Source organism: Orycteropus afer, unplaced genomic scaffold (assembly GCF_000298275.1).
Source record: "Orycteropus afer afer isolate SDZICR_OR568_19922 unplaced genomic scaffold, OryAfe1.0 scaffold00096, whole genome shotgun sequence".
Taxonomy (NCBI): Eukaryota; Metazoa; Chordata; class Mammalia; order Tubulidentata; family Orycteropodidae; genus Orycteropus; species Orycteropus afer.
Window position 1 is genome coordinate 8,203,402 of NW_006921683.1, and position 26,467 is coordinate 8,229,868.

The 26,467-nt window shown below is 36.1% G+C and overlaps 1 protein-coding gene across 1 annotated transcript in view; it reads right to left on the minus strand.

Annotated features, from left to right (window-relative positions):
- Positions 1-26,467, minus strand: part of RGS7 (regulator of G protein signaling 7) — a 566,544-nt gene that overhangs the window by 589 nt on the left and 539,488 nt on the right. Inside the window, exons 9-15 of the mRNA XM_042781200.1 lie at positions 19,926-20,024; positions 16,907-16,968; positions 15,902-16,012; positions 14,294-14,419; positions 5,098-5,284; positions 1,662-1,751; positions 256-309 (exon numbers count right to left, since the gene is read on the minus strand). Coding sequence (XP_042637134.1) covers positions 256-309; positions 1,662-1,751; positions 5,098-5,284; positions 14,294-14,419; positions 15,902-16,012; positions 16,907-16,968; positions 19,926-20,024 — 729 coding nt within the window. The remainder of the gene's footprint in view (positions 1-255; positions 310-1,661; positions 1,752-5,097; positions 5,285-14,293; positions 14,420-15,901; positions 16,013-16,906; positions 16,969-19,925; positions 20,025-26,467) is intronic.

Consider the following 26,467-nt stretch of genomic DNA (forward strand, 5'->3'; position numbering starts at 1 on the left):
TATATCATAAATATACACTTCTTTCAAACTTTAGACCTATACATGTAGTCTTTCAAGTGTGACATCTTCATCTATTTTAGAAAGGGTAGAACAGAAAGATAATATAATACAAAGCATGAAAGTCTGAATTTGAATAAAGGCAATAACTTTGCTGTTACATCAACCTGAAAGGATGCCAGGTGGACGAAGGGGTTTGAAATTGGGATGATTTCACTAGAATTAATGATTTGTAACTCCTCAAAAGAGAAAACTTACCACATTCTGTGCAAATTTCTCAAAAGATGTTCTGCAATCCATTGAGGGTCCAGACTTACATGTGTGAGGTGGGGGTTGGGTGGGTGAAGGGAAATAAGGGAACATAAAAAAAGAAAACAAGAAGAACAGAGCAGAAAAAGACAGGATGATAAAATGATGCAACTCCAAATCTATGTTCTAAATTTCAAGGCCCAGGAAGGTAGGCTGCTGAGGAAGGTTTCTTGTCACAAGACATGGGCTCTCTTTTCATTAGTGCTTTTATTTTTAGTACCAAAAAATTCTTCTTGTGAAGTTTTCGTATTGACATTTGCAAAGTCTAAATATTTGAATACATAGTGGTATCTTTTTAGAATTTCCTCCTAATTTTCTATCAGAGCTAAAATCCTGTTGAAAATTTCCTGTGATTCCAGAAAACATCACTGTCCAATAGAACTTTCTTAAAGGCTGGAAAAGGAATTCTATGTGTCCAGTGGCTTCTGCCTGTGGCTACAGAGCCCTTGAAATTTGGCAAGAATTTTGTGTAATTTTAATTAATTTAAATTTAAAAATTGGTATGTGGCTACTGATCACTCTATTGGACAGTGCAATTATGGTCTATTTCTAGTTGCAAAGGAACAGACCTTGAAAGATCTCACTTAGCCTAAATGAATTGTAGAAAATTATCTTATCTCTGAATTCCAAGGAGCTATTGACTATGTTAACATTTAAAAATTAATAACGAGTGATGTTGATGCTTAAATCTAGATGTCCACACTGTTATATTTCTTGCAAAAGGCATTATAAGCAGTGAGACTGATTATAAACATTAATTGAATAATGTGTTCTACTGAAACTCTGTCCACAATGTGCTTGTCTACCATCTTAGGTGTGTAACATTCATAGTAGAGATAATAAGTGATTCAGGATAAATGCCAAAGGAAAATATTCAAGAGTAAAGATTGTTAAATTTTGGCTACTATCACTGGAAAAAAAGTGAATCTATTTTATAGTTATGGGGTCTGTGACCCAAATATACGTTCTATTTTACTGAATAAAGTAACCTTTCTTTAAGTTTTGATCTATTGCTACTGCTCTTTCTCTTTCTTTGTTGCAATTTTTGATTTCCTTAAAATAGGCATACAGAAAGCACACATGAAACATAAAAATAGCTTCTAATAAACTTTGGAATGCATGAACATTTGCAGAAACAAACAAAACCAAATAAAATAAAATAAAATAAGCAATTAAAAAACAGAAAACAAATTTAAATGGCCCTCACAAGGCCCCCACAAAAAACAAAGGCTTGGGGAAGGGGCTTGTAATATGTTCACTTACCATTTGACCAACACCCTGGGCCCAGCAGAGCTAACTACTCCAAATAATTATCACTTAATAATAGGTCAAAAAAGGGCAGAACAAACTAATACCTTTTTCTTTGCCTGTAGAAGCTCCTGATAGGCACTGGATCTTATAAAACGTGGGTAGGAATCACTTTTCATAAGTTTGTAAATGTGCTCCTAAAAAGAAATAATAGTTGAGATGCTTCTTTATTATTTCTCAGGAAAAAACCAAATGCTATGAGAAGAATACCACATGCAATTGAAGAACAAATCTAGCAGCAGGTGAAAATTAAAATGACAATGCTAATGATGGTAGCATAGTGCCTAAGGCATTTGACTACTAACCAGAAGGCTGGTAGTTTAAACCCACCCGCCACTCCTCAGAAGGAAGGTTTGGCAATCTTTCGTAGTGATACTGCCTCGGAAATACAAGGAGGGGTCACTATGAGTCAGGTCTGACTCAACTGCAGTGTATTTGGTTTATTATAGAACATTTAGACCTTCAAATTCATTATTCTATTCATGGATCAGTGCTTAATTTGATCTGGGAGCTACAGGGAAGGTAAATCATATCCAGTCAAAAAAAAAGGAATTTGTTTAATGGGATGTCATGAAGTCATTTCAAATCAAGTTGTTGATTTATACAGATTGTAAGAGAACATAAATAAATCTCTGCTAGCTTATAAATTTAATCCTGGGTATCATGAGTACAGGTATTTTGAGGATGCAGACTGATCATGTGAATCATCTCTTTTGTGCAAATTATATGGAAAATTATCATCCACATCCATTTTGACGCATAGGACAAGTCTGAAAATAAATTTTGTGATATGTAATTACTACATCTCTGTTTTTTTTTTTTTTTTTTTCTGACACTTTTAGTAAAAAGTCACCAGAGCTCTTTTCTTTTAATGGTAAATCAGGTAAATATTTAACCATTTACCTGAAATCAGTCTGTAATGTTTTAATATTGGTAGACAAAGAGGTCAGGCAAAGAATAAATTCATTCATCCAATTCAGTCTGGAATCAATCTAAAGAAATTCTCCTGCAGCTTGTTATTGTTGCTGTTAGGTGCCATCGAGTAGATTCCAACTCATAGCAACACTATGTTCAACATGTACAACAGAAAAAAAACACTGCCCAGTTCTGTGCCATCCTCACAATCCTTTTTATACTTGAGCCCATCTTACAGCCACTGTGTCAGTTCATCTCTTGAGGATCGTCTCCCTTTTTCACTGACCCTCCACTTTACCAAGCATGATATCCTTCTCCAGGGACTGGTCCCTTCTGACAACATGACCAAAGTAGGTGAGACGAAGGCTGGTCATTCTAGCTTCCAAGGAGCATTTTGGCTGCACTTATTCCAGAGCAGATTTGTTCACTCTTCTGGCATTTCTTCTTGGTATTTTCCGTATTCTTTGCCAACACCACAATTTAAAGCCATCAGTTTTTCCTCCACCTTTCTTATTCATTCACCAGCTTTCACATGCATATGAGGCAACTGAAAATATAGTTTGGGTTAGGCATACTTTAGTCTTCAAAGTGATATCCTTGCTCTTCTACATTTTAAGAGGTCTTTTGCAGCAGATTTGCCCTATGCAATATGACATCTGAATTCTTGACTGCTGTTCCATGGGTGTTGATTGTGGATCCAAGTAAAATGAAATCCATGATAACTTCAATCTTTTCTCCACTTATTGTGATGTTGTTTGTTGGGCCAGTTGTGAGGATTTTTGTTTCCTTTATGTTGAGGTGTAATCCATACTGAAGACTGTAGTCTTTGATCTTTACCAGTAAGTGCTTCAAGTCATCTTCACTTTCAGCAAGCAAGGTTGTGTCATCTGCATATCGCAGGTTGTTAATAAGTCTTCCTCCAACCCTGACGCCATATTTTTCTTATATAATCCAACTTCTCAGATTATTTCCTCAATTAATGATCATTGAAGTAGGCACCCTTTATTATATCCATTTTAAACATAAAGAGATGGAGGAATGGAAAAGTAAATTACTTGCAGGCAGTTGCACCGCTGAGTCTAGATAAAATCTAGGCAATCTGGATACAGAATCACCTTTCTTAAACATTATATCTCAAAACTGATAGAAAGTTTTTCACCCAAATCACAATAAAAAATTAAAAAAAAATCCAGGCCACACACGCAAAAAAAAAAAAATCTATTAATATATCTTTGAAGATAGGGGAAAAACTCCATTAAAAATTGGAGGTATGTATCTAAGACTAATAAAACACCCCAAGAAAACTAATCTGAGGGTCTGCTGATAATGTTTTGTGTGAAAAAATATTCATTTTCATTTAATTGAACGTCCTATTGAGCAAGAATACTTTTCAATGACACAGGTAACAAAGAAATATTCTCTTTTAAAATTCAGGAAGGTCATTCCAAACATTTCACATATTGTTGGCTCTAGAAAAATGCTTGAAATTTTATTTTGAACCAAAAAGAAAGATAAATGAGCAGAGAAGTGAATAGCAGGGCTGGAATTTTCATCTTGCGCCCTGGCCATCCATGTGTCTCTGTGGAATGCAATTATTTCCATGTGGGAGATCAGGATAGAGCTTCAGGGCAGGGATGTCTGGTATAGCTGTTTAAATCAATGTTAGGTTCCTTAACTAAAATATCTCTTTACTTTAAACTAAAGCCAAGGAGAAATGCATTTTCTACTAAGTAAAAATATGGAAAAACATTTGTGCATCTCATTCTTTGATTTCTAAATATTATTTAAGTAATGTTATCAAGAAACAAGATATTTTTAGAGCTAATATATGTATCTAAAAGAAGCTTAACCAATTATGAAATGTGCACCATTAGGAAGTAATATCCCCTTATTACTTATTTTTCTTCTTGAAATCCTTTTTTTTTTTTTTTAAGAGAAAGCAGAAATTCAAATAATTTATAAGAAGGCAATTAAGGTTCAGTTTGAGAAAAGAACACTAAACATTTGTTATGGGATATTAAAATCAATTTCCTTCTATATTTTTATTTTGGTAGAGTAACTTGGGAAATGAATAAATCTCTGATTCCACTATTTAGTTTTATGACATGAGACAAAGTTGGTTTGAGTTTGACATAATTTTAAGCAAATTCAGTTCATAAAATTCATAATAATGAATAATTTAGGAATGAGAGAATTTTTTAATTTTAGAATCTACATAATAGAAGACACCTTAAAGGTTTCAAATATGTATAACTGAGGTGGGTCATCATTAGGTAAGCATTTGCTCACATGTTAAATGACAGAGAAGAAAATGAAGTAAAAATTTTCAAATACACCTCTTCAAGAAATTCTGATGTAAAAATACATGCCCAGACTTAAAAAAAAATATTCACTTTAAAGTATCTTGCTCTCTTCTAGATCAATTAGAGTTGTTTTAAATATATTTATCTAGATTTAAAATATTAGAAATAGCTGCCAATTTAAAGTGAAAATAAAAATAAAGTTTCTCAACTGTCAATGTCTCAGGAGCATATCTGTGATATATGGAAGGACCTCCTGTGTACTGACCTGAGCATCTTCAAATGTGTAACGTCCAGGTTCCTTCACATTCTGTGTGGTTTTGTCATAACTCTTAGAGTCGAGGTTAATGGCACTGGGGGCTCCCGGAGCCAGAAATTCTTGCCATATTTCCTGTACTCGGGAAGGGACTTCTCTAATTGGTCTTTTCTTCAGGTCTTCCACTGCTAGCCAGAATCTGTGCAAAATGTGACACCAAGCATTTTACTCCACTAGATAACCATCTCAACATGCTGGTCATTTTTATCCATACCACAATTCACAATGATACATAATAATGAACTCACTTTCTCTGCGGGCTTCCAATATCAGGCCTTTACTTTTTTTTTCATTAGTTGTATTCAAAAGTATAAAATTCATATGGAAATATTAAATAATTGTTTGTTGTTAAAAGCAGATCTGTCAGAGAACTGGACTCATACAGCCTTAGTTTTACTGAAGCAAAATTGTGCTGACAAAGGACCATTCATTAGGAAGGAAGGGGGATTTGAAGGCCATTAAGGGTTAGTGATGAGTATCTGACTGCACAATAAAGTAAAGCATTATACCTGAGTCTTTGGATTTCTGGTTCATTTGAGCAACGAGAGTTAGTGTGGAAAGGCTTTTCTGTTCTACTTGGCAGGGGACTTAAAATTAAGCCTTACTGAACTGGGCAGAGCCCTGGGCACAAGATCAGTCAAGGCCTTAGCAGGCAAAATAAGGACAAGTAACTAATTTTAGGCTACTTAATCCAAGAGGTAGAGAATGACAAAACACCAGGCTTTCAAATACAATTATTTGGAAGACTTAAATTTGAAGAGGAACCATGGTAATTTATAAAATATTGAAAAAAAAATATGTACTGATTTACTTGGAAAAACCATCAGGGCATGTTTTGGTTGATAATAGCAAAGTCTAATAAGAAGATGCCACCTTATATTCATGGGTTACATTTCTTTAAATTTTGCTATGTGTTAATTTTTCTGGTTAGACCTAGAAATTATATTGAAAAGATAAATATGTTTATCATAAGACTTTAGGAATAGAAAAAGAAACCATGCTTGAAAATCCTAGGAGCTCTGGTAGTGTATTGCCTAAGGCATCTGACTGCTAACCAGAAGGCTGGCAGTTCAAACCCACCAGCCATTCCTTGGTTGGTTGGGCAATCTACTTCTGTAGTGATACCGCCTCAGAAACACAAGGAGGGGTCATATGAATCAGATACAACCCAATGGCAGTGTGTTTGGTTTGGTTTTTATGAAAATCCAATGAAGCACAGTTATACTCTGACAAACACAGCGTCACCATGAATCAGAGTCGCTATAACAGCAACTGGTTTTGCTATGTCTAAGTTATCCTAAACAGACACCATTATCATTCTAATGGTGGATACGGTACCCACAGATGCCCCCAGAGTGAAAGATGCCCACAGAGTGAAAGGCAAGTGTAGGCTACAAAGACTTAAGAGAGGCCCAAGGTGACAAAACAGTTTCGTAATAACTACTAAATTTTAACTCAAGAATTAATGAAAAGTCAGAAATCAGTAATTAAGCAATTAAGCTAGAATTAGAATATCAAATACTGTGCAGTCTGGTGATTTCTCAGTTTTCAAATATTGTTTATATATATATATATGTAACAGAAGATGATCCTACTTGGAGAATACCTTAAACATGAAACTACTGTTATTACTTGGAGGCTGCTTTTCCCTCGGGGGCAGCTCTTTATTAAGGCTGGGACCTGAGCTAGGAAGGCCCAGGGCTTGAGCCTGCTTTCCACTTGGGGGTGGCTCTATATCAAGGCTGGGGCCTGAAGTAGGTGGGCCAAGGGCTGAGGGCTGCTTCTCACTTGGAGGCAGCTCTATTTTAAGGCTGTTGCCCAAGGTAGGCAGGTGCAGAGGGGTTAGGAACAATTAAGGGAGATGAACTTGTCTGTCAATTTGTCATCCTGTGGTGGCTTCCGTGTTGCTGTGAGGCTGGAGGCTATGCCACTGGTGTTGCAAAATGGCAGTAGGGTTACCCATGGTGATGGTGGACAGGTTTCAGCCAAGCGTCCACTCTAAGACAGATTAGGAAGAAGGAAGAGGCCATCCACTTCTCAAAGAATTGGCCAGTGCAAACCTTATGAATAGCAGTGAAACACTGATATATTACTGGAAAACTTTATGAATAGTCCTGAAACATTGTCCAACATAGTGGTGGAAGATGAGACCATCAGGTCAGAAGGCACTCAAAATTTGACTGGGGAAGAGCTGACTCCTAAAAGTAGAGATGACCTCAAAGCTTTCAGGATCTCCATTGGTGGATGTAGCATGACTCAAAATAAATAGAAACAGATACAAACATCCATTAATAATTGGAACACGGAATGTATGAAGTATGAATCTAGGAAAATTGGAAGTTGTCAAAAATGAAATGGAATTCATAAAGATTGATATCCTAAGCATTAGTGAGCTGAAATGGACTGGTTTTAGCCATTTTGAATCAGGCAACCATATGATCTACTACGCTGGGAATGATAAACTGAAGAGGAATGGTGTGGCATTCATCATCACAAAGACTATTTCAAGATCTGTCCTGAAGTACAATGCTGTCAGTGATAGGATAATATCCATATGCTTGCGAGGAAGACCAGTCAATACTAAAATTATTCAAATATATGCACTAACTACCAAAGCCAAAGATGAGAAAATTGAAGATTTCTACCAACTTCTGCAGCCTGAAATTGACTGAATATGCAATCAAGATGTGTTGATTATCACTGGTGTCTGGAATGCAAAAGTTGGAAACAAAGAAGAATTACTGGTAGTTGGAAAATATGGCCTTGGTGACAGAAATAATGCTAGAGAGTATAAGATAGAATTTTGGAAGACCAACATATTCATTGCAAATATATTTTTTCAACAACATAAGCAACAACTCTACACGTGGACATACCCATTGAGATGTTTCAACAAATGGATGTCCCACTGGAGGCATTCACTTGGTTGTGCCCAGAGATTTGGAAATCAGCTACCTGCCCAACTGATTGGAAGAGATCCATATCTGTACCCATTCCAAAGAAAGGTGATCTCACAGAATATGGAAATTATCAGACAATATCATTAAATATCACATGCAAGTAAAATCTTACTGAAGACAATTCAAAAATGTTTGCAGCAGTATATTGACAGAGAGCTTCCAGAAATGCAAGCTGTATTCAGAAGAGGATATGGAACAAGAGACATAGTTGCTGATGTCAGATGGATCTAGCTAAAAGCAAAGAATATCAGAAAGATGTGTACTTATGTTTTATTGACTATGCAAAAGCATTCGATTGTGTGGATCATAACAAATTACAGATAATGCTGAGAAGAATTGGAATTCCAGAATACTTGATTGTACTCAGGGGGAACCTGTGCATACATTAGGAGGTTGTTATTTGAACAGAACAAGGGAATACTGCACTGTTCAAAATCAAGAAGGGAGTGTGTCAAGATTGAATCCTTTCACCAGACTTATTCAACTTGTATGCTGAGCAAATAATCCGAGAAACTGGATTATATGAAGAAGAACATGGCACCAGGATTGGAGGAAGACTTATTAACAACCTGTGATACACAGATGACACAACTTTGCTTGCTGTAAGTGAGGATGACTTGAAGCACTTACTGATGAAAATTAAAGACTATAGTTTGCAGTATGGATTACATCTCAATATAAAGAAAACAATAATCCTCACAACTGGTTTAATAAACAGCTTCACAGTGGATGGAGAAAAGATTGAATTTGTCAAGGATTTCATGCTACTTGGTTCTACAATCAACACCAATGGAAATAGTAGTCAAGACATCAGAAGACATATTGCATCAGGCAAGTCTGCTGCAAAAGATCTCTTTCAAGTGATGAAGAGCAAAGATGTCTTCTCGAAGGCTTAGGTGCTTCTAACCCAAGCCATGGTATTTTCAATCACCTCTTATGCATGTGAGAGGTGGACAATGAATAAGGAAGACTGAAGAAGAGTTGATGTTTTTGAGTTGTGGTACTGGAGAAGAATGCTAAGAGTACCATGGTCTGCTCAAAGGACTAACAAATCTATCATGGAAGAAGTGTAGCCAGAATGCTCCTTGGAAGCCAGAATGGTCAGACTTCATCTCACCTACTTTGGTCATGTTGTCAGAAGGAACCATTCCTTGGAGACTATCATGCTTAGTAAAGTGGAGGGTCAACGAAGAAGATGAAGGTCCTCAACAAGATGGATAGACACAGCGGTGACAACAATGGGCTCATGTATAACAAGGATTCTGAGGCTGGCACAAGACTGGGTAGTGTTTTGTTCTGCTGTATACATAGGGTCGCTATGAGTTGGAGATGACTCCTAATAACAACAACCATTATTACTTTAAGAACGGAAGATTCTACATTGTTTCTTCTAAAACACAGAATTAGAAATTGTGCACTATAATGAGACTCTCATGTGCAAACTGAGGTAGCATGATTGTTGTAATTAATGTTCATTCAAGTTCATTACACAGGGCAATCCACAAAATTCCTGTCCTCAAAGAACTATTAAAGAAAAGATATGTCACTCAAATGACCAAAATACAAGGAGACATACAAAACCCTCTATAAGCAGAGCCAACTAGACAGTCTGGGAATGCAAGCAGGATAGCTTTCTAAGGGAGTGAGTGTTGTTTGCAGACAGGATCTTAGGAAACCTACTACAGATACAATGATATGGAATGACATATGACGACCTTCTCAAGGCGTTAACATGGTAGTAATAGTAACTGGGTACCGGCATTGTTGTAAGTACCTTACCTATATCAAATCATGTAATCCCTACAATAGCTTTAAAAAGTAGGTGATATTACTGCCCCCATATTAGAGAAGAAGAAATTGAGGAAATGAAGTTGATGTAGCTTTTTAAGTATTGTTCAGTTTTTAGTGTCATACCTGGAGTTTGTACTCAGGTAATCTGTAGCAGGTGACATTCATTCCTAAACCCTGCCTTGCACTGCCTCCCTAGCAGTATCATTGCCTTCCATATCCTCACCATTACTGCACACATTTAATAATTTAGTAGAATGGCAAAAGTTGAAATCCCACCTCCTTTCTTAAGTAGTTGAAATTTGGGGAAATGTCTTAATGTCTTTCAGCCTCAATTTCCACATCAGTAAAATGGGATAATAATGCCTATATCATTGGGTTTTCATAGGAATAAATGAAACAAATTACGTAAAAGGCACTGTAAGTACCCGATGTAATTATAGGCACTCAATAATGAATCTCATGATATCACCAAATGGTCAGCAATTTGATGACCCCACCAGCTGTTCCACAAAAGAAAGATGAGAAAGTCTGTTTCTGTGAAGATTTATAGTCTTGGAAACCCTATGGCACAGTTCTACTCTTTTCTACAAGTTAAGTCCTATGAGTAGGAATTAACTTGATGGCACTGGGTTTGTTTTGGTATATGCTAGGTGACAGATGATCAGTGGACCAATATGCAACATCATGATAAACAGAGAAAATATTGAAGTTATCAAAAATTTCATTTTACTTGGATCCACAATCAACACCCATGGACACAGTACTCCAGAACTCAAATGACATATTACATTAGGCAAATTTGCTGCAAAATACCTCTTTAAAGTGTTAGAAAGCAAAGATGTCACCCCGAGAGCTAAGGTGGGCCTGACCCAAACCACAGTATTTTGAATTGCCTCATATGCATGCTAAAGCTAAACAATGTATAAGGAAGATGGAAGAAGATTTGATACCTTTGAATTACAGTGTTTGTGAAGAATACTGAATTTTCTATAGACTGCCAGAAGAATGAACAAATTTTTCTTGGAAGAAGCATGTCTAGAATGGTCCTTAGAAGTGAGGATGGTAAGACTACATCTCACGTATTTGTGATCAAGAGGGACAAGTCTCTGGAGAAGAACATACTTGGTAGAATAGAGGGTCAGTGAAAAAGAGGAAGATCCTCGATGAGACAGATTGACCTAATGGCTGCAACAACGGGCTCAAGCATAGCTACAATTATGATGATGGTGTAAGACTGGGCAGTGTTTTATTCTCTTGTACACAGGATCACTATGAATTGGAACTGACTTGACGGCACCTAACAACAAAATGAGAGGTACTTTGACTGAAAAAGCAATGAACAAAAACACGCCAACCAGAGAGAAGAGTGTATATTTGAGGAATAAGTAGTTATTAATAAGCAAGGTTTCTTGGCTTTTCTCTTTGTCATAATACTTGAAGAAAATGCTCATATGAGTGGCACACTCCCAACAAGAGTGCCTAAAGCTGTGTTGCTTAGATAATTCATTAAATGCAACTCTCAGCCCTGCTAGGTAACAACCATTCTTCCTTCCTCAGTCTGTGACACTAGATACCTAGGAAGAAGCAGCTGGGGTCAGACTCGGGGAGTAATAGAAAGTAGCTTGGGTCTGGTTTATAGAAAACCTGGAATGCCACTTACTAGCAAGCTGATGTTGGACAAGTTGACTAATTTCCCTCAGATATATTTTCCTTATCTATAAAATGGGGCAATAGTATTTATTTTCATGTTTGCTGTGATGATTGTATGTATGATCATTGGAAAAAATGAATACAAAATACAGCACAGAATACTTATATAAGTAGTAGATATAAAACATATTATGCCATAAGGTAGGTGTTCAAGAATTATATCTCTGTATGTATGTATTTGTCTATTCATCTATCCAATCATCCATCTATCCATCCATCTATAAGCTATCTATCTATAAACCCACCAGCTGCTCCATAGGAGAAAGATGTGGTAGTCTGCGTCTATAAAGGTTTACAGCCTTGGAAACCCCATGGGACAGTTCTACTCTGTCCTATAGGTTTGGTAGAATCAAAATAGATTCAACAGCAATGGGTTTATGAGTATATATGTAATATTTTATATATATGAAAGTATGGAGACTAGTGTGGCAAGGAATTAATTCATGAAACCCAGTTTTCACATGATACTCTCATTGACCAAAAGCTTCTTCCCACTTCCTTTCTTTTGACTGGTTACTTCCTTCTCATTATCCAGGTCTCAGCCTAGAAGCCATTTCCCTTAGGATGCCTTTGCTTAACACTCAGCTATGGATTAGGTATCCCTCTGTATTTCTCCTATTTTAAATACCTATCATTTTGATTGTGATGATCTGCTTTTGTGTCTGTATTTACCACCAGACTATAATGACAATGAGATCAGAAGACATTTTTATTTGGTTAGATTTTATTCAGTTAAGTGATGCTGGTGAGGATCATTATTTGTGTATTTCTTCATCATGATACCCATAATGCCAGCATTTTTCAAAAACTTAAAGAGAATTAGAGAAAAGTCTACCACTTATTCAATAAAATGCTAAAATATCCATTATCTCTCCTTTATTTTTAGACATTCTTGCCCTCAATAATTGATGATATGACTTCAAATACATGTTATTTTATTTTAATTTTATTTAGGTCAGTGAAAAACTTTAGTGACTGTAGATCTTGTGAAAACTCTGTCAAGAAGGGTTCCCATAAACTTCAAAGAGAACAGGAAGCTGCTTCCTCAAGATCCATGGCAAGTACATATATATAATTAAATGTCTTCAGGTTCTGTCTAAGGTCATCCTTCTTACTCCATGAGACATCTGTCAAAATTCTATGTATTTCTCAGTGATTTAGTATCAGTGTCTATTAAATCTCCAGAAAAAAAAAAATGTGACATCATCTGGGGTTCCAATGAAAATAAACTAATGTGAGGCTTTTCAGTAAATGAATTTCACAGGATTGCAAAGTCATACAAAAGTGAAATAGGGTATTCAGGTTTCAAAAAAATAAAGAATTAAGGAGCTCATGGAAAAACAGTGTTATGCTGTGGAAAGTTATCATTCACTTCCATGATCTTGGACAAAGCCACTAAGATTCATTCCAATGTTTCACATTTAAAATGCAATTTCCAGGTGTGTTTTAAGTTATACAAATTTTAAAACCAAATGAGAATGATGTTTACAGTAGATGCACAGAATGGGTGCACTTGCTTGCTAACAGGTCAATGTGCCCCTACTCTCAACTGTATATCACCTGTACTTAAATGTGCAAAAGTAAGGTGAGTGACCCAATAACTTTGCCCCAAGTTAAATAGTCACCCAATGTCCTTTTTCCTACCTTACTTGAGAGGTAATATACAAATAAGGCCAATACAGATAAATGAAACCAAAAAACCAAACCTACTACCACTGAGTTGATTCTGACTCATAGTAACCCTTTAGGACAGAGTAGAACTGTTCCATAGGGTTTCTAAGGCTGTAAGCCTTTATGGAAGCAGACTGTCTCATCTTTCTCCCATGGAGCAACTGGTGGATTCTAACTGCTGACCTTTTGGTTAGCAGCAGAATGGTTTAACCACTGTGCCACCAGAATTCTTTATAGATAAATAGATGATATTGTAACTCCACAGATAATATTGGCCATTCTCTACTTTGTCAAACACTGGTCTGAATATTGTAGTTCTGTGTAGAGTCCATTTAAAAACAAAGACCAAACCAAACTCACTGCCATCAAGTCAATTTGATTCACAGCGACCCCTCCTTGGGTTTCTGAGGCAGTATCACTATGGAAGTAGGCTACCCAATCTTCCTTCCGAGGAGTGGCTGGTGGGTTTGAACCACCAGTCTTCTGGTTAGTAGTCAAATGCCTTAAGCACTATGCCACCAGAGCTCCTAGAGTCCATTTAAAATGTCCCAAATTTATATAGCTCAAAAGATCAAGAGACAACACTAGGAACTATGTCAAAATAAACCATTATAAGTAACTATAATGTTAGATAGGAGCTTCTTTGCTTTGGTTATCTTCTTTGCCTCTGTCATTTGGAAGAATTTTAACAGGTTTATGTCATTATCTTGATGCTTGTTGTTGTTGTTGTTGTTATGTGCCTTGGAATCAGACCCCACTCATAGCGACCCTTCTTGGGTTTCCGAGGCAGTGTCACTACGGAAGTAGATTGCCCAACCTTCCTTCTGAGGAGTGACTGGTGGATTTGAACTGCCAGCCTCCTGGTTAGCAGTCAAGTGCTTTAGGCACTATGCTACCAGAGCTCCTACCTTGATGCTAGTAGGCGAGTAACAGTATTATAAAGTCTCAAATAATGAGACACATCACAGATAGTTTCTCTTTAGTTTACAGTGGAAGGCCCAAACACCATGTCTTACCTCAAGTTTTCTGAGCTGAATTCTGACTCTAGAAATTTAAGGAACTGCTCTCTCCCAACTGGGTCTTTCAAAGCTTCATCCATACCAAAACCCCATCGTTTTACCCTCTGCTGGCTTGGTTCTTTGCTACAGGAGATAAAACAAAACAAAATAAATCCTTTTCATTACAATTCCTATTTCCTGTTATTAAATTTCCTCTCAAAATCATATATGTTTTGATGTTCTCATCTTTAATTTATATTTCTTAAAAAGGAAAAATAATCTCTGATGACTCTGCATGAAAATATAGGGAGGCATTAGTAATGAAGTCTAGCATATTTTGAGAATCATGTGCCAAGTGTTCTACATGAATGATCTCATTAAGTTTTTTCAACAATTTTATGATAGGTACCACCATTATCATTTCTATTTTAAAGATGAAGAAACAGAAGGAAAAAGAGGGTTATAACTTGACAATGTCAGAGAGGTAATAAGGATCAATGATCAGACACGCTGACCCCAGAGCCTAAATTCTCAACAATTATACAATTCAGTCTTGTGGTTGTATGCTATATGGGGTGGAGATGGGGGTATGCATTGGGGAACAAGAGGCCTAAATCCTCAGCCATTGACTCTGTTATCAATTAGATGTATGACCTAATCTTGGCTCAGTCACAAAAGTATGTGGTTTCAGCTTCCTCATCTATAGAATTTATAAATTATGAAATGAAGTATTCTGGACTTGCCAAGTGTTTAAGAACTATTGGCTATTTAAAGAAATCACCACAACCAGTTGCCATTGAGTCCATTCTGACTCATGGTAACCTCATGTGTGTCAGAGTAGAACTGTGCTCCATAGGGTTTTCAATGGCTGATTATTCAGAAGTAGGTCATTGCCAGGTATTCCTTCTGAGGCACTATTAGGTGCATTATAAAAGCCAATATTTTAGTTAGTTGGTAGAGGTATTAGCCATTTGCAAACAGGGACTCTTTAGTAGAAACTAAGGTCCATACATGTAATCTAGAGAAGTGCAGTACAGCACTAAATCCTCACTTGGTAATGTGATATGCAATGGACATTTTAAGAATCTATCAATGTTGATATAATTCTTCCCTATGTAGGGCATGAAAGCAAAGAGGGAATTCTAAATTATGTTTTGACTGTTTCAAGAGACCAATCTCTTGTCAGTTTCTTTTAGAGCATTTATGGTAAATTTGTTTTGCTTTAAAATTTAATTTATTAAAACATACTTCTATTGGGCTTAAGTAAGTATGAATTTAGTATTCATTTTGCTTTTAAAACATGGACTTTTGGTTATGTGGATTTTTAAGGGAGCTAAAAGCTATGAGCTAAATTTAAAGAATTAAAGATTCCCAACTCTGACTAGTCCATCTTGAAAACCCTTGCACTTTTGATTGTATGTCAATCTTCCCAGCAATGCAAATTTCAAGGCAAATGTCTAAGATCCAAAAAACATTATCTTGAGTAAGAATTTTATATCATGGACCAAAGTACATGAAGGATAAAACTACTTTTCACAATTAATTAGCTATAGGAGTCTTCCTATTTCACTTAGTCTGAAATAAACTGATACATATATTTGGGAAAGAAAGAAAAATGCCACCTACCTTGCTTCAAGTTCCCAGAAAGTAGTATCATCAGACAGCCATGGGTTAGAAGGGTCAGGTGGCACAAGAAATGGGTCATATTCTAAATATTGTTCCGTATAACTTAGTAGACTAGGGAGAAAAAACATTTCCATTTTCCTTAGTTTTCTGGCTTAGGTTAAACACAGTCCAAAGTAAAGAGACACAAGGGAAAAGTATTTGGCCAAGGAATTCTGGTTCACTTAGAGAATGAATTCAATGGCTGTTTTCACATTCCAACAAGTTATATGTATCATTGTGCTTCTTGGCAAACATGAAGTTAAAGATTTCATCGCTCCTCATGACTAGGCCAAATGAGTCAATATACCTCTATTAATATGAAGCAAAGGTCAATTAAGGGCAGTGCTAAGGGTCAACTCCAATCCTTAGTTAGCCAGTTCATTCACAATTGAATTGATTGTAGCCAACTAGGAGAAGGAAGGGGGAAAAAAATGTACAAGTATTTACAAGGATTATGTAAAATGAGAATTACCTACAAAATACATCCTTTTAAAAAATCTATGCTTAAAAAAGAAAAAAGAAAAAAATCAAAAGAGAAGGAAGTTGGAGAGTAAGAGTTTGGCAATCAATGCCCAAAGCTGAAGAATATGAGTGGCCTTAAGAACAGATTTAAATGGGGTGGGGGGGAAATATCCCTGAATTACTAATACTAATTCTGAAGTCAAGCAATAAGTGAGTTGTGGGGATGCTCAGAGAAATTTACAAAGAGGATCCACATTGCCAAAAAAGGTAACCAGTAAATTAAAAGTTTCTTTTCTTCCAGCATGAGCGAAAATACTCATCTCCTTGGAAATAACCTCTGTATCTGATTCTGGCTGCACAAGGATGGGACCTCTAGGGATTTAAGACAATAAGGATCATTCTGATATTTGTCTCTGCCCCTCTTCCCACACTTTCTTACCACTTTTGACACATGTCATTGTCATATGAAATTTAATATTTATATGGATATCTTGAAATACTTACCTATCAGCAACCTTTGACATTTTTAATCGATGTCTATCTAACTGTATTTGCCAATATTTTATCTGGAAAGAAAGATATAGAAGGAGATACATAAATAATGACATTTTCACAACTTCCATCTCTAAATTCTGACAGACTGGACATATTTTTGTTGTTGTTGTTGTTAAGTGCCATTGAGTCATTTCCGACCCATAGCGACCCCATGCACAGCAGAACAAAACACTGCCCGATCCCGCGCCAGCCCCACAATCCCTGCTATACTTGAGCCCATCATCGCAGCCACCGTATCAATCCATCTCCTTGAAGGCCTCCCCCTCCTTCATTGACCCTCCACCCTACCAAGCATGACATCCTTCTCCAGGGAATGGTTCCTTCTTACAACATGACCAAAATAGGTGAGACGAAGTCTGGACATTCTTGCTTCCAAGGAGCATTCTGGCTGCACTTCCTTCAGGACAGATCTGTTAGTTCTTTTAGCAGTCCATGGTACTTTCAGCATTCTTTGCCAGCACCACAACTCAAAAGCATCAACCCTTCTTCGGTCTTCCTTATTCATTGTCCAGCTCTCACATGCATACGAGGTGATTGGAAATATCATGGCTTGTGTCAGGTGCACCTTAGTCCTCAATGAGATATCCTTGCTCCTCAGCACTTGAAACAGTTCCTTCGCAGTTGACTTTCCCAATGCTACACGTCGTCTAATGTCCTGACTGCTGCTTCCGTTGGCATCGATTGTAGAACCAAGCAACGTGAATTCCTTGACAACCTCAATCTTCTCTCCATTTATTGTGATGCTGCTCATTGGTCCAGTTGTGAGGATTTTTGTTTTCTTTATGTTGAGATGTAATCCATACTGCAGACTGTATTCTTCAACCTTCATCAGTAGGTGCCTTAAGTCATCCTCACTTTCAGCAAGCAAAGTTGTATCGTCTGCATATCTCAGGTTGTTAATGATTCTTCCTCCAATCCTGATACCACGTTTTTCTTCATATAGTCCAGCTTCTCGGATTATTTGCTCAGCATATAGATTGAATAAGTGTGGAGAAAGAATACAACCCTGACGCACTCCCTTCTTGATTTTAAACCATGTAGTGTCCCCTTGTTCTGTTCGAACGACAGCCTCCTGGTCAAGGTACAGATTCCTCATGAGTACAATCAAGTGCTCAGGAATTCCCATTCTTCTCAATGTCATTCATAAGTTGTCATGATCCACACAATCAAATGCCTTTGCATAGTCAATAAAACACAAGTAAACATCTTTCTGGTATTCTTTGCCTTGAGCCAAGATCCATCTGACAACAGCTATGATATCCCTTGTTCCACGTCCTCTTCTGAATCCCGCTTGAACCTCTGGAAGTTCTCTATGAATATACTGATGCAAACATTTCTGAATTATCTTCAGTAAGATCTTACTTGCATGTGATATTAATGATATTGTTCTATAATTTCTACATTCTGTGGGATCACCTTTCTTTGGAATGAGCACCAATATGGATCTCTTCCAGTCAGTTGGCCAGGTAGCTGTCGTCCAAATCTCTTGGCATAACTGAGTGAGTGCCTCCAATGGGGCATCTGTTTGTTGAAATATCTCAATCGGTATGCCATCAATTCCCGGAGCCTTGTTCTTCGCCAGTTCTTTCATTGCAGCTTTGACTTCTTCCTTCATTACCATTGGTTCTAGATCATATGCCACTTCCTTAGTCATTAAAAATTCAAAGTCAGTAAAAAAAATTAAAGCAGAGGGCTTTGAAAGTGTTAACAAAAAAGTAAAATCAGGTTGAATTAAAGGGGATCAATATCACTTTACAACAGCAACAGGTTTGAACAAACTGCCTACTTCAACAAACTGTAACTTTATTTTAAAAGTTTTATGGATGGTAAACATTCCATTCTCTCTAAAATATTTAGTTCAGAAAACAGATTCCCTGTTATCTGCTATTATAATTTTAAAATAAATTCTACCTCCTAGTAATACTTCAACAAAACATCAATGATATGTGTTAATTCTCTCAACATATCACATGAAACCTTCACATGGACATAATCACACTTGGATAAACTTCAATTAAAAACTCTCTGAACTACTTATCCATCATCCAAAAAACCAAACCAAACCAAACTCACTGCTATTGAGTTGATTCCAACTTATAGTGACCCCCACTGGGTTTCCAAGGCTGTAAATCTTAACGAAATCAGACTGCCTCATCTTTCTTCCATGGAGCAGCTGGTGGGCTTGAACCAACAATCTTTTGGTTAGCAGCAAAATACCTTAACCACTATACCACCAGACTCCTTACTTTTCATTAATAGTGATTATAAATATATAAGAACAGTATGTATTACACTGTTTATAAATCATGCTACATAAAATAGTAGGAGATAAGTGTCAAAAGGGAACAGACCCTCATGATTCAACCAACCAATGTATTTAATTATTATTTGATATAAGACACACTGGCTTTTGTTTTGAAATGTTACTTGGAATCACAAATATTAATCACTAGTAGAAAGAGAAGCAATATATACCATGATTGTATAGTAATGTCAATAAGGGGAAGCTTTAAGAAGTTTATAGAGGTCAGAACTTGAGAAATAAGAGTAAACTCTGTTTGGGGTAAGATTATGCCATATCAGTGGATGTGGCAAATGTATAAATCAAAGTCGCAAGTTCTTCTACTCTCCTCCTTTAATACAGAGAACAGGAGCAGAAAACAGCTGTTAGTAATGGAGGCACCTCTAAATCAGTGTATGCAATTTTAAAAATTTGGTTAGAGAGAAATGATTTTGGAATTTAAGAGTGAAGAGCTTTGAAAACCACTGCCATGTGTTGATATATTTTCAAATGACTACGCTTTTTAAAACTAGACAATTTCATTATAAGTAACTATAAATTTTCTTCATGAAACAATAAACAATACAAATAAACTTTCAAGTACTCACTATTAACATTAACCATTAGGTCTTTATAGCAGTCACTCTATAAACCTTTATTAACAAGTTATTTTAAAGTTTGACCTACCTGTTGGTGTAACTCATCTTCTGTTGGAGGCTTAGTTTCTGGTGTTGGTGTGTGGGTAGGGCTGTGGCTTCTAATATCATTTTGTAAACCATAAACAGACTGTATTAAAATAAAGAAAAGGTATGTTAGTGCAGAGTACCATTTATAGTCACAAACTTCTTTAAAAATAATTTTTGTTATATATTCAGAATCTGGTAGCGTAGTGCCTAAGGCATGTGACTGCTAACCAGAAGGCTGGTGGTTGAAAGCCACTAGACACTACTCAGAAGGAAGGCTGGGCAATCTACTTCCATAGTGATACTGTCTCGGAAACCCAAGGAGGGGTCGCTATGAGTCGGGTCTGACTCGACGGCACATAACAACAACAACAACAATTCAGAATGATAACTTAAGGCTTTGTTGCATATTTGATTAAGCTTCTAAGAAAATTTCAAATCACAAAGCTATGACAAATATCATATGGATTGAAAATAGAATCATAACTCTGAAAAAATGTGTGCTTAGATTATTAACTTTAATAGAAAAATTGATTACAGGTAAACTACATGGTAAGTGTGATAATAAAATTTGTGTGGGGGCTAACAGCACTAAGTTGGGGAATGGCAACACTAAGTGACATATAATAAGTATTGATTTTAGAAGAAAATAGGGATGGGAATAGAATACCATTGTAATTTAATAAAGCAAAGAGGATAAAGAGTAATATGATCTTTAGAAAGAAAAGGAATAGAGTCCTGAGGGTAGAGACCAGGTTAAGAATTCTAACGCTGATTTAGTTTATGATGTTGAGAAGACACTCCACAATGTTCCTACTTCTTTAAGTCAATATTTAGTTATGTACCTCACAATATGTGCCTTGCCCCTGGGTGCCATTTGCAAACGTCAGTGAACCCAAAGGTTTTACGTAGCCTTGGAATTCATGATTTCATAGTGCTTCTTTCTTCACATGTCAAAAGATCAAATCTACTGTTTAGGAAAACTCCTTTTTAAGAAAGACTGACGCTTAAAAGTATAAATAAATATCTGCGTACTTAAGGGGATTAAAAAAAGGTCACCCTCAAGTTGTGAAATATCCCATTGGTCGATTCCATGGGAAAAGCTAGATTACTTTTTACTACATGAAAGTACTATTACTTTATAATACATAATTTAATATGCGTTATTGAGTTGAAACAAACTCGATGGCAGTGTTTGTTTTTTTGGGTTTTTATTGAAGACTTCTTTTTTGTGCATGAAGATGAAGACAGGATGCTACTGTAAAAAAGGTAGTAATACAACTGCACATGACCCAGAAAATTATTTATCAGAAAAGATTTGGAAAGAAACTACTGAGATCAGAAGAGGGCAGATGCAGATACTTATCTGAGCTTATTTTCAGGCCCATCACAAACATTGCAGCTATCTCAAAACCCAAAAGTGCTTTGTTCCTAACCTGCTCTCACTTGTACCCTTATCTCCTAACTTTAACTTTTGGCTGTGTGCTTGGATTTTTGGACTTGGTTTTTGCCCTCATGTCTCCCATTATTTTTCTCTTAGTCTTTATTTAGCAAAATTTGTCTTGGATCATACAATTCCAGACCATCTGGGGTAGCTTCCCTTCAAAACTCCATCTCTTACTGCAGCCCCTATTCCTTGTAATTCAATTATTGTTACCAACCACCTATTTCAACACAAGGTGTAGCATATGTGATGTAGGTTTCATTATTAATAGGACTGAACTGAATGTCTTGGCCTTGCTCTTTTCATTCATTCATTTATTCAATATTTATTGAATAATTTTATGCTAGATAATGTGCTAAGCATTATAGACACAGATACAGTAGATACACATCCTTCACCACTGGAATTCACGACCTAATAGAAGGGAAACATTTTACACAAACAAGCATACTCAGATACATATGATTAAACTGTGATAAGTGTCATGAAAGGCAAGAATAATAAGAGTAAAGAGCCTGGAAAACAAAGGGACAATTCATTGAAGAAACAGAAAAGACATAAGTAAACTGCTACTAGTCATGTTTGAAGACAATTAAATACATCCTTCTGAACTCTGAAAGTTGAGATTGATTTTTTAAATTTATACAGTAAATTATATAGTAATTGTACTTCCCAAAATTTGTGATTTTTTCAGTTATATTAATTTGTTTAAAAATGTTATTGCTATTTGAGTGAAAGTTTACTGAGAAAATCAGTTTTCCATTCAAGAATTTATATACATTTTGATTCATGATATTGATGGCAATCCACCCAATGTAAGATCACTCATCCCATTTCCTCCCCAAGTTTCCGTTTCTATTTGTCCTTCCTTCCTATCCCTTCCTGCCTTTTGAACTTTTTCTCTAGGCAAATGCTGTTCTTTTAATCTCATATGGTTGATTTTTTTAAGGAGTTTTTACCTCCCTGGTGTAACTGTTCACTTCATAGATCTATTCGGCTGAAAGTTGAGCCATTGGAATGAATTCAGTTCTGGGCTTGGAGAGTGACTAAGAGTCATACACTCAGTCTTCCAAAACTCTCTGTCCTACCTGAGCCTGTTTTTTGAGGGTTTTTTTTTTTTTTTTTGAGATTCTTCCACATTTTTCTCCCACTCTACTCAGGACTTTCTGTGATTCCTTTCAGAGCAGTCAGTAGTAGAAACCAGGAACAATCTAGTTCTTCTGGTTTCAGGGTGGTGGAGGCTGGGTTTGCAAAGTCCATCAGTCTTTTTGAACTAATTGTTCCTATGCAACTTTGATTTTCTTCACTCTTCTTTGCTCTGGACAAGGAGAGATCTATATCTTAAATAGCCATTCAGAAGCTTTTAAGAACCCAGTCACTACTCACTAAAGTAGAACATTTTCTTTGTGGATTATGTTGTGTCAATTGACCTTCATATCAGTTGAGATTATAGCCCTGAGCCTGCAGGCCCAGTGACTAATCCCCTTAAGAGGGTTTAGTTATGGACAAGAAGTTTTCATAACTTTGCCCCCTGTATGCTCTACTATATTCATGGATACATTTGCAGCACATGTGAATACATATGTAGAGATTGTTGTTGTTGTTTGTTGTTATGTGCCATTGAGTCAGACCTGATTCATAGTGACCCCTCCTTGGGTTTCGGAAGCGGTATCACTGTGGAAGTAGATTGCCCCATCTTCCTTCCAAGTAGCGGCTGGTGGATATATAGAGATATGCTCTGTCAAATCTATATATATATTCATGAGTATAGTATCCTTTGTCTTTCCACATCTGTTCAGCTTGCATGTCTACCTATGTATCCACCCTTAGATTATTGTTATCACTGTTATTGCAGGATAATATATGTAATAGTATTTACCTCTGTTGCCTTTAATTCTTTGTGTGCCTCCCAGTGTCTTCATTTGCCTGATCACTACATACAATTTTATTGTTTCCTGTTTCAACCAAGTTAATATGTGTCTAACGTCTACTTGGTGGTTTACTCTCCATTTCTCTCCCACCCCAGGTAATCATCAAAGAATGTGTCTTTCAGTATGATAACATTTTTTTTTTTTACTTTTTATAATAATGGTCTCATCTAATATTTGTCTTTTTGTGATTGATGAATTTCACTCAGCATAATATTTTCCAGGTTCAAATATGCTATGAGGTGTTTCACAAATTCACCGTTTTTCTTTAATGTGTCATATTCCTTTGTATGTATGCATCATAGCTTGTTTATCCATTCATCTGTTGATGGACACTTGTTTCCATCTATTTGTTATTGTGAATAGTGCTGTAATGAACATAGGTGTGAATATATTTGTATCCCAGTGCTCACTTCTTTAAGATATATATCTAATTATGGGATTGCTGGATCAGATGGTATTACTATTTCCAACTTTTGAAGGAAATGCCATACCATTTTCCACAGTAGATGCACCATTTTATAATTCCACCAGCAGTGTACAAAGGTGTCACTCTCTCCACACTGTCACTAACATTTGTTGTTTTCTGTTTTTTTTTTTTTTTTTTAACTTTTCCATTAATGCTAGGGTGAGACAATATGTTATTATTGTTTTCATTTGCATCTCTCTAATGACTAATGATCATAAGCATCTCTGCATATGTTTGTTGGTTGTCTTAATGTCTTCTTTGGTGAGGTGTCTGTTCATGTTCTCTGCCCATTTTTTGTTGGATAGTTTGTCTTTTTGTCATTGAGATGTTTAAGTTTTTTAAAATAAATTTTAGAGATTAGTCCCTCGTCTGATATGCCTTTGTCAAAAAATTTTCCAAGGTTCTCTTTTTACTTGTTTGGTGAAATCTTTTGATGGATATAGATGCTTAATTTTTAGGAAGTCCCACTCATCTAGTTTGTCTTCAGCTAGTTTGTACAGTTTAGTCATGGTTGATGGTGCATTTATGCTGTGTATTAGGGCCCCTAAGTTTGTCCTTGTTATTTCTTTGATGTTCCTTATAGTTTCTGGTTTTACATTTAGGTCTTTGATCCATTTTGAATTAGTTTTTGTATATGGTGTGAGAAATGGATCCTGTTTCACCTTTTGGTGAATGAATATCTAGTTTTAGCAGCACCACTTGTTAAAGATACTACCTCTTTCTCATTTACTGGGTTTGTCACTTGTCAAAGATCAGCTGACCACAGATAGATGGATTTGCTTCTGGGTTCTCAGTTCAGCTTAATTGATCTATTTATCTATCGTTGAACCAATACCAAGGTGTTTTGACTATCATGGCTGTGTAACTACACAGGTTTGAAACTAGGGAGTGTGAGGCTTCATACTTTAGTTTTTAGTAGTGCTTTATTATGCTGGTCTCTTTTCTTTCCACTTAAACTTGATGATTTGTTTTTCCATCTTTTTAAAGAATGATTATGGAATTTAGATTGGGATTGTATTGTATGTGTAGATTGTTTTGTATAGTATTGACATTTTCACAACATTAAGCCTTCCTGTCCACAATTATGGTATATTCTTCCATAAATGTAGGTCTCTTTTGGTTTCTATAGTAGTGTTCTTTGTTTTCTTTGTATATATATATATTGTGTCTCTGGTTAGATTTATTCCTAAATATTTCATCTCTTGGTTGGTTATTGTAAATGATATTGTTTTCTTGATTTCCTTTTCAGAGTTATCTTTGTTAAGTGTAAAGAAATCTGGCTGATTTTTGTATGCTGATCTTGTACCTCCCTCACTTTGCTGAATATGTCTATAAATTCACGTAGCTTTCTTATTGAGTTCCTGGGATTTTCTAGCTTAGTATCATATTATTTATAAATAGACATAGTTTTACTTATGCCTTTTCTTGCCTTATTGCTTTGACTAAGACTTCCAACACTGAATTGAGTGCTGCTACAAGGCCTCTTTGTCTGGTTCCTGTACACAAACAGAATGCTCTCAGTCTCTCTCCATAGAGAATAATGTTGATCATTAGTTTTGTATACATGCCCTTAATTACATTAAGGAATTTTCCTTCGATTCTTATTTTCTTGAGTTTTTTCTTAACCATGAATGGGTGTAGGATTTTGTCAAATGCCTTTTCTGCATCTATTGATATCATCGAGTTCTTTTCCTTTATCTTATTTATGTAGTGGATTATTTTCTAATATTGGCGTATCCTTGCATACCCACTTGGTCATGATGTATTAGGTTTCTTAATATGTTTTTGGAATTGTTGAGAATTTCTGCATCCATGTCCATGAGAGATACTGGTCTTTTATTTTCTTTTTAGTAGTGTCTGTGGTATCAGGTTTATGCTTGTTTTATAGAATGAATTTGGGAATAACATTATTTTTTATGTTCTAGAATAGCTTGAGTAAATATGTTGTCAACTCTTCTTTAATGTTAGGTAGAATTCATCTGTGAAGCCCTCTGGGCCAGGATTTTTTTTAAGGGGTGGATTTTTTTTAAATGAACTATTGAGTTTCTTCTTTTGTGATGAATCTGTTCAAACTTTCTACCTTAGATTGTGTCAGTTTGGATAGGTAGTGTGTCTAGAAATTTGTTTATTTCCCGTTACTCTTGTTAGCTACTATCGAATCAGTTCTGATGCATAGCGACACTATGTACAACAGTACAAAAAACTGCCTGGTCTTGTACCATCTTCACAATTGTTGCCATGCTTGAGCCCATTGTTGTAGTCACTGTGTCAATCCATCTCATTGAGGGTTTTCCTCTTTTGTGCTGACCCTGTTTTATCAAACATGATATCCTTCTCCAGGGATTGGTCCCATGTGAAAACATGACTAAAGTACAACAAATAAAGGCTGGCCATTCTCACTTCTAAGGAACATTCTTCCTCCAAGACAGATTTGTTCACTTTCCTAGAAGTGCAAGGCGCATTCAGTACTCATTGACAATCATTTCTTCTAGATTTTCAAGCTTATTGGAGTTCTCACAGTATTCTATTTTCCTTTTTATTTTAGTCAGTTTTGTTTTGACTTACTTCATTTCTAATTTGTGTTATTTACATCTTCCTTGGTTTTTCCTTTTTTAAATTTGCCAGTGGTTTGTCAACTGTTTTCAAAGAGCCAACTTCAAGTCTTGTTAACTTTTTCTATGTTTCTGTTTTCTTTTTCAGTTATT